At 39.8% G+C, this 9,478-nt stretch overlaps 2 protein-coding genes across 6 annotated transcripts in view; one reads left to right on the top strand and one right to left on the bottom strand.

The window, feature by feature from the left end:
- ndrg4 (NDRG family member 4) overlaps nt 1-6,641 on the top strand; it is a 62,620-nt gene extending 55,979 nt beyond the window's left edge. For 3 of the 5 annotated variants that reach the window (XM_005748783.1, XM_005748785.1, XM_005748786.2), the window contains 4 exons: nt 604-639; nt 783-834; nt 1,018-1,056; nt 2,390-6,641. In XM_005748783.1, coding sequence (XP_005748840.1) covers nt 604-639; nt 783-834; nt 1,018-1,056; nt 2,390-2,544 — 282 coding nt within the window. In that variant the 3' untranslated portion in view covers nt 2,545-6,641. The remainder of the gene's footprint in view (nt 1-603; nt 640-782; nt 835-1,017; nt 1,057-2,389) is intronic. The other 2 variants (XM_005748784.1, XM_005748787.2) reach the window with 1 other exon arrangement.
- Nucleotides 6,642-8,128: 1,487 nt separating this feature from the next.
- LOC102206048 (uncharacterized) overlaps nt 8,129-9,478 on the bottom strand; it is a 37,286-nt gene continuing 35,936 nt past the window's right edge. The window contains 2 exon segments of the mRNA XM_013914837.1: nt 8,129-8,756; nt 9,014-9,235. Of these exon segments, the coding sequence (XP_013770291.1) occupies nt 8,303-8,756; nt 9,014-9,235 (676 nt within the window). The 3' untranslated portion in view covers nt 8,129-8,302.

A 9,478-nucleotide genomic window follows, 5' to 3' on the forward strand; every position in this document is an offset into this window, starting at 1 on the left:
GAAAAGTAGACGTGTGATCATCAGCAATAAAACAACTTGTTTCAGTTTTCAGTAATTTTCTAAAAAGCTATTTTGACCCTTTTTACTTTAGTGTTGTGTTGTTCAAAGAAATATGTTTAATTTTGGTAAACATCCTAAATAGCTATTTCTTAATTACTCTACATTGGAAGTAATTCAGTGTGTAGAAGTTGAATAATAAATCTGAACACATTTATGAACATATTCACAAACAAGAAATACTGGTAATAGCTTTAGAAATACTTGGGTCGATATATTCTGACAGAATGTTTCATAAAGAAGAAAATACAAGAAAAATAATAACATAGACATTGTTTACCTTGATGATAGACCACCAAAGACACCAAACAGACAGATAGATAGATAGATAGATAGATAGATAGATAGATAGATAGACAGACAGATAGATAGATAGATAGATAGATAGATAGATAGATAGATAGATAGATAGATAGATAGATAGATAGATAGATAGATAGATAGATAGATAGATAGATCTGTCATATTCCACCACAGATAGCAGACAGAGATGGTTGATTGATCATATGCTAGTTGGCTGATGGCTGCTGTCTCCTCCCGTGGCAGATGGCTGACTCTGGTGGAATGCCCCAGCTCACACAGGTAACACAAACAAACCACTTTGCATCATGAAGATGCTACACAAACAAATAAAAACACCACAGAGCACGAACTCACCATCCACATTTAAGACACTGTTTGCTCAGAATTGAGTGGAATAAAAACTCTGATGTGTTTTTTTCCAGCCCGGCAAACTGACAGAAGCCTTCAAGTATTTCCTGCAGGGGATGGGCTACAGTAAGTCTCCAAACCACCATAGTTAGTGAGACAGAGTGGGATTCAGTGTTTTTTGTTTTATTTTTAAAATTGACTTTTAGGTAAATTTTGTAGTGTCGAGTGAGTGTGCTATGATGTATTTTATGCAGAGGGTTATGACCAATATTAATCTTGCCCTCTGTCTTCCTTGCCCCGTTCTTTCAGTCGCTAATGTGAAGGATCGGAGGTTGAGTGGAGGGCCAGGTACTTCCTCCTCCCCGTTCACCTCTGACCTGTTATTGCCCTATTCAATGACTGTGGCATTTTAGAATTTCTTTTGAATTTCATTTGGTTGTGAATATAATATTTTGGGCTGCAATTATTATTATTATTATTATGGTTATTTTATTTTTACTTTTGCTCTCATTTTTGGAGTTTCTTTTATCCTGAGGACATTAACCCCCCATCTTTGTTTTATCAAATATAATTTTTCCTCCAATGGAAAAATATACTGCCCTTACTTCCACTCCCCCCATTCCTTTACCATTGCATCTCCAGTCCTGCTCTTTGCATGGCGTTCAGCTAGCTTTGAGCAAAGACTTTCAGACTAAGTTAACAATAATTCACCATGTCTTTAAAAAACGTAAATAAACTGTTGACAAAAGCAAGTTGTTTTTAGTTACACTGGTTAAAAAAATTTTTTTCCCTTGTATCACAGAAAGATGGAATGAAATGAACTGAACTTTGTTTAGAAGATTTTAAAAAGCATAGCTTACCTGATAGGAGAATTTTAAGTCCAGAGCTTTGAGTGTTTTTCTGCACATAGCCATGATTTTCTGACCTTATTTAAAACTCAGCTTTGATATTCAAATATCCCAGGGTTACCTTTGCATTCCAATTTATTACAAATTATGGATTTTTGCTCATTTTTCCTATCAGCAAATTTTAGTTTTATTTTCAGTGGGAAGCAAAACAAAATACTCAGGTAATAATGGAGGTCAAAGAAGAAATATTAAACTTTAATGTGCAAATTGACTGAAAACAGGCTCCTGATGTTGGTCTTTGTCTACTGACTGTGTAAGTGAAAAACTGTAGGCTAACGTGTGTGGTGTTAAAACTGTCAGGGATGCTTTTCTGGGTTGTTTCACCTTCCTGAAGGAGCCATAATAAGTCAGTGAAGTGTGAATACAGGTTAACTTAATCCTGATTACTCTAAGGAAATCCAAAACTGTCTTTGCTCAACTTGTTATCTTTCTTCAGTACAGTCATTTAATAATGACTAAACAAACCCAGTTCCACACTAATCATAGTCTGTTCCCATGAGAACAACTGAGCTTATTATATCACAGACTGAGTACATGGTGCTGCCAATGTGTCTCCAGGTAGACACATTAACAGCTTTAATTAACAAGCCTAACAATTCATGACTGTTGTATGAGCCAGTCAGCTGCCTTTTCTCACCTGCTATGAAGAAACATATTCTTCAGTTATCCACATTAGCATGTGCTCCCTACATCCCCCCAACATCTACTGATTGCACTTTTTTATTTATTTTTTCAAAAATGTAAGAAATTTGACATGTTGAAATTTCTCCCAGTGCCCTCAGCCAGTATGACCCGCCTAGCTCGCTCCAGGACGGCTTCCCTGACCAGCGGCGGCTCCGTGGAGGGATCCCGCTCACGAGCCTGCACCCACTCGGACAGCACTGAGGGAGTCGGCGCAGTCACCCATACCATGGAGGTGTCCTGCTGAGAAACCACAGGAAGAAAGAGGGAGGGAGGAAGTAGAGGGATGGAGAGAGAAACAGTGAGGCGGGCTGTGCAAACAAGAGGTGGAATTGAAGGTGTGAGAGAGGTAGTCAGGCTTGATGGAGAGGGATAGTAATATTTGAAGACAGCTCTCTTTGTCTTCATCTACGTCCTCCTTATCCCTGTGTCTGCCATTTTCTTCCCTCCTCCACTGTAAAATTCCATATGTAACGCTACTTTAACACCCTAAACACATTTAAATATCCACCTCAATTTCCTTTCTCCCACCACTCAATGATTTAGCATTTACTCTTGAAGTGTCATTCTTGTGTTTGCTGAGTGTGGCCTCATTCTTTGCGTGCACCCTTTCTAACCTCCCACCCCCCAAACACACAAAACAGTAATTCTGTCAACAGTCCATACAGAAATATGCTGTAAACAGCTAGTGATGAAATCTGGTACGAGCTGGTAAAAGTGCAGGACATAGCAATGAGAGCCAGACCGTTCTCACTCCCGAGGTGTAATATCCCGACGTTTTGTCACGTCCCGTGGCATTCCTGAGGAACGCGAAAGGTGACCTTCCGCGTTCTTATGGTACGCGCTGGGTTATGGCAGAAATCCAGTGGAATGACGGTCCCGCGGTAATAGACGTTCCAGCCCTGTATTCCAGCCCTAAATCTAACCTTCTCCCTAACCCTAACCATAACCTTGTTCCTAAGCTTAACCACCACTTTAATGACGTTAAATAGTGTTTTCCCAAGCGATTTGAAGGAGAAGAGTAAACATGTGTAGATTGAGTCCAAACGGTTGTCATAGGTCCTCAGTTTTCCGATGTCGTCATGTAGGAACGTGTTGGGTGCCCGAAAACGTAATATGTTGACGATTTGTCACCTAGCGTAAAATGTTACGCTTTGGGATGAGAGCAGTACTTTTATGGGGTGTTTTCTGTTTTTATGTGACAGATTGTGAGCATCTCTCTCTGTGAAGTTTGAGAATCATGCGGGGGGGGTGTCCAGAATTAGGCAGACGGCAGAACACAGCATGTCGTAGCCGAGTGCACCTGTAGCGCTAGAGAGGATTTGTAAGCATAGTTAGAGCTCACAACGCTGCTTTAAAGCTGCACTTGGTAAGACCTTATTTCAAATGGGTGAACTATAACTAGATTGAAACAGTGTGATATTGTCAGTATATGCTTCGACTTATCTCCATTGATGCATTTACATTAAAATATTAATAGTCCAGGTTTATAACAGCTCAAACTTTGAAATAATAAGCTAGTTTTCAGGCTGTCTGTGCTTCTGCATGTGTAGTATCTGAGACATATTCTGAGGCTCATTACCTCAAAACAGGAAATTACACACGGGCCGCCAGTCACAAGCGCACCAAAACCAAGCCACTACACCACCAGGGAGCTTTATCAGTTTATCTGCTTTACCTTTTTCTTTTTGCCACAATAATATTTACATTAACGTCTTTGAGTCATCTTGATGTTGCGTGAGAAGACAATCTCGAGCTGTTTGGTATCAAATGAGCCAAAAATTATTTAAAAACATCAAATCCAACGTAGCCAATGTAGCAGCAAAGTTGTTATGAAGCACTTGAAAAACACCTTCTGTGAAATCAAGTGAGCCTGAAACTATTAATATCTTACACTGCAAAACATGTAAATGCTTAATAAAGACGGTGGAAAATGCACCCATACGAGCAAAATACTTATATATAGTTTGCAAAGTGAGGAATATTAATGTAGCTATATGAGCTTGAAGTGCAGATTAACCTGTTTGTGTTAACGAGGAACTTGTCAGAAAGCTAGAATTTAAATTTCAATTGCATTTAAAAAATCGTTTATTCACAGAAAGCCCCTTTACACTCCCATCATGAGCAGGGCCGGCACAGGAACGTTACAATGCATCAGCTCCAAAATTTCGCTTGGAGCTAAATTAGCGTAATACACCAGAGTGCAGCTTTAAGCCGCGTGTCATCTCACATTTCTCAGACAATCCACTGCATAATACTAGAATAGAAGAAGTATTTATTAACATGTATATGCATGTCAATGTGAAAGTAATCTTAGGGCATTCTAGTATGTAATTAGTTTCTAGTATTAGGGCATTCTTCATTAGCACCTTACATGTGGCTAGTTAAATAGAGCCATGGATGCAAACACCTTCATTAGCCTGCAGCTGTAGTGCATGGATGTGGTTCTCGCCATAGGCAGCTCTTTGTGGTCTCTTAAGATGACAATCACAGCCTGACTCAAACCAAACTTGACCAGGGAGGGGAGCTGAGGCAGGACCAGGCCAGCCCGACAACCTCTCGTTTCTGGGTCGACGTCACAGAAACTTGCCTTCTGTTACAGCATCCAGCCCCTCTTTGTGGATATACCAAAGCTACCCACCCACACAAACACACACACACACACATTTTTGCACATCTACTGAAGTGAAAGCTGCGTGGGCTGGATTTTGTAATGGAAAAAAAGGAATACACAAAATTCACATGCAAGATGGAATCCATTGCTATGTGGTTAGTGGGTGTTTTGATGTGCCGTGAAGCCACGATCTCACTGGTGTAGTGCAACATAGTGAGTATATATGTGTAGTTTTAGACTAGTGCAACTGTGTGCTGCAATCTGCTGTAATCCTGGACCACCTTAATAGTGATCAGGGATGGGCTCCCTTGGATTTTAGCTCATTAATGTACAGTATTCATGTACCATAGTCACCTTCGTCTGCTTTCAGTTTTACAAGAAAACCCTTTGGTCCCCTGTCAGAAGGGGCGTAGCTACCAATTGTTGAGGTGTGCACTTCCCTGAGGCAGCCTGTAAGGGGCGGGGCTTTTTTGGCGCCATTTGGGCTCCAAGCTCGGAATGTAGGGCAACCCCCAGCCACTTAAAAAAAACAAAAAAGAAAACCCCTCCCTCTAAAAAAAATAAATAAAACAAAAAAAAAAATCACAAGGTGCCCCGGCTCTCACAGGCAAACCCAGCTGCACCCTAAAGGGCTACCAGCTGAAGTCACTTTTTAAGATGTCGGTAGTGTTTTAGTCATAGTTGTGAGCACCAGGGGGCCCTAAATAGCAACAGGCTGGGAATGAAAATGAGAAAATGCTATATTTGTGTAAAGAGGAAGGGAAAAGATCATTACCAAAACACAGAGAGAGATTCTGACCTGAAACATGGCTGAATGAATGTTAAAGGAAAAGAATGTGAATTCGTTTAAGCTGGAGAGATTGTTGAATTGCTTGAAATATTCAGTAATGGTCTCAAAACGCAGAAAACAGGGATCAGATCAAAGACGTTCTTATAGAACCTCATCGGCCAACTTCACAAAAACTCAAGGTTGCATGTAGCAGATTTTGTGATCATTTTCACTGTTTCTTCTGTTCACTAAGCTATTTTCTGCCATCCTCCTACATGACTCAAACTGCCTGGGGGGGCTCCTGAATGTATCTTGTCCCTTTTTGAAGTGCTGTACAGTATTGTCAACCCACACCTCATCCTCACTATGTTTTCCATTTCTTTTATCTTTGACATTTAACCATGTACATGAAAACCCATCTCCTATCTGCTCCTTCCTCTTCGAGGTCTTTAAATAGTGAAGTTGAATTGTGAAAGTCCACAGGTCCTGTAAGCTAGCGCTGGATCAGTTTGTATAGACCTTGGTCCTCCTTGCACTTGTAGATACTTCTTATTTATAGAGCGGGTTACCCCAACCGAGCACTCTAACATTACCGTATTGTGAGAAAATGTATTTCTTTTCCTCTTCTCTTGGAGATTTTTTTAAAGACAATAATAGGGTGTAACCTCTTCTTGGTATTTTATTGGTCCATGTGCTAACACTATTTCTCTTCTTACTGCCATTATGACCAATTTGTATTAAGCAATAAGTTCTTTTTTCTCATTTGGATCGTTTCATATTGTGGGAGTCTTCCCTCCGAGCTTGTTTCTATTCACAACAGTAGGACTCTTACCGACTTCGTTGTCATCCAGATGTGTACTGTAAAGTTTAAATATATTATATAAATACATATACAAAGTAAACTGTCTCTGTCAATGTACTGATCAAGTAACAAGTGAGAAATAAAGACTTTATGTCAGAATTTGACGACTCGGGTGTTTTCTGTCACGTTTTGGGTGCATGGGAAGCCTAATAGAGAGACGCCCTTAGACACCAAAAATGTGGTTAATATAGAGCAGCTCAAGGTTCAAGGTTCTCTTCATAACCAGTGCGCAATATTGCGTTTATGATGCCAGAGGCCACAGGGTAAAGTGTGGTTTGAGGCCTGTTCTTATACAAGCTTGCTCTCTGTACGCAAGCTAGCTTTGACTAGCAGTCTATGTACTGTACACCTGAGTAATGGGAACATATACCAGATACATACAATGTAGGCAAGTAATAAAATATTCAAAGTAGATCATCTCATTAAAATGTTTGAAAATAATGTGAACATACATTTGGAAACTGTTGGGTCTGTCTAGCACAGGCCCACCGCTGGAACAAGACAATTTAACTACACAGCAAAAGCATTGAACACCAAGTAGGCAAAGTTCTTGTGTTACTCATGCATGAGAAAGACCTGCCTGGAGCCAAGTGTCGCTCCACCCACTTGACCTCCGTCAGACTCTCAGCCAGGTTCCCCATAGCACTCCTTTTATTGAGCTCACATGAATATACATAGGTTCATTAACATATGACGTCTACATACACACAAAGAGTATTTTGCCTGTGCGTTGTGTAAGCATGTGTGTGTGTGTGTGTGTGTGTGTGAGGGGGGGGGGTGTCAAGATGTGACCCTGTGAAGACTCCCCAAAGCTGGTGCCAGGAGTCTAGCGGTCCATCTAAACAAAAGGCACTTAGCCTAAAACTGATATAGCTACGTTTATCCTACCATAAAACAATAAGAGAAGGTACGACCTCTCCCATGCTCCCAGGATGTAGGTGTGAATGCCAGAACACTCTGGAATGTACACAAAGCCTTTGCAGACTATTAAGGATCAAACCTCTACCAACGTGACATTGATTATAACACTCTAAGCATATATGAGTAGATATTTCTAAGCATAAATGACAATCAACAATACAAATCTAACAGAAACTTGTAGTTTGTAAACTTGTAAATCAAACATTTTGAAGGTGGCGAGAAGAAGGGTCAACATGTTTCAGCCAACTGATGTTGGAGATGAGGGAACTATTAGGCAAAATATCAGAAGTCATTTCTGGTACAGAAGGCAATACCCAGCACTGAGGCCTTGTCTGCTGAAGGATATTGCATCTTTTTAAAATATTGTGGAAATACCATACCTTGTGGTCTTTAAATATTTCTAATTTTCAGAAGTGAGATGTGTTTGACAGTTGAACTGACTTTCTGATGGAGTCGTATAATATACCAATGACGTGGATTTGCTCAAGCTTTCCAAAGCTGTCCACATCTCTCTTTACGTCTGAGTTGCTCTTTACCCTTTTTGTAAAGCTGATGTCAGTTAAATTCTACACTTCCTATACAATTACTTGATCTAAATTTATACCAGTAGCTCCATGCTGACTTTTGAAACATAGCCTGAATATAACACTGAATAAAAACACACCAGAAGTGTATGATTTTAATTGATTGAAGGAAAACAGTAAAAAAGAAAGAGACAACAGTAAATTGGTTTAGTATATAAATTGATAATGCATATTGTGTATAGTATGTGTCATTTTTCAGAAATTCAATGCTTGCTTTTATTCTTTAGTAACTATTACTGGAATCAGTATTTAGCTTCAGGACTGATTATCCAGTAACTCAAACTGCACCTTGTAAGAGACCATGTAGGAGTCACAGTAGGCATGAAGCATCTGGTCCACAGGGCTGTAGTTCAGGGCTTGAATGTTAGGAGCCAACTTCTTCATGAAGATGCCAACGTTGAACCTCTCCTGTCCCGTCACGGGGTTGAAGGAGTAAAAGATCTCCTCGACCTCTTGGTTGACGTAACGTGTGGCGTAGAGGACGCCGCAGGCCATGAAGGTGTTGGTCACTGCCTGCTTGTAGACTGAAGTGTGCCAGGTTTGTCCGAGCTTTGGTGGTTCACCCTCTTCCACCTTGGACAGAACCAAGTTGCCAAAGTCCTGGGTGGTGGTGTAGACCACCCAGATGCCAGACTCATCTGTTGCCAGGTCCAGGTCAGTGCATTGGTAGCATTCCTCAAGGTTGCAGAAGTTACCCTTTGCATTGTACCTGATTAACAGAGGACAGAAATGAATGTTTTACACCAAAAAATGTCATGTTTGCTTATCTCTTAAAGACCTGTACTTTATGGTTTCTCCTTTTTAAAAGAATATATTTCCCATGAGAGTGTTTGCAAAACTAATATTGATACTGAGTAAAATATGAGTAAAAAGAGTATTTGCTATTCTTGTTATAAAAATAAAAACTGTATTTATTAACTTTATTACAAAATAACCATTTTTAAAAACAGAGTTAAGTGACTCAACCTGGTTCCTTTGGGTAGATCTAAGGTGGTAACAATTTTGGAAGTGAGGTTGAAACAACAAACAGCATCCTTGTTGTAACAGTTGTAGTACAAAGCGCCTCCATACAGAACATTATTTGGACCTTGGATGGTGTTGGTAGTTGGATTCGAGGGACTGATCTGGACGTTGCCTGAAAAAGGAAGAAAAAGATAATAACTGACAAGCCTGATTAAAAAACAAAACCTATTACATTTTAAAATACTGTTTTTCTATTATCCAAAAAAAAAATTATTGTGCTTTTTTGGTGGGTACATCTTTTCATTGGTCTTTGATTATTGTTTAAATTATTTTCAGGATCACAAACATTCTCTTGTGTGTCAATCCTCTGCTGAAATTAGCCTTCAACAAATTTGAAGTGTATTCCCGTCTGACCCAATGTTGCTAAAACCAGCAGTGCCTAGCTTTTTAAAAAGTTTAAGGATTGAC

Source organism: Pundamilia nyererei, unplaced genomic scaffold (assembly GCF_000239375.1).
Source record: "Pundamilia nyererei isolate P.nyererei 1_Seehausen unplaced genomic scaffold, PunNye1.0 scaffold00229, whole genome shotgun sequence".
NCBI lineage: Eukaryota > Metazoa > Chordata > Actinopteri > Cichliformes > Cichlidae > Pundamilia > Pundamilia nyererei.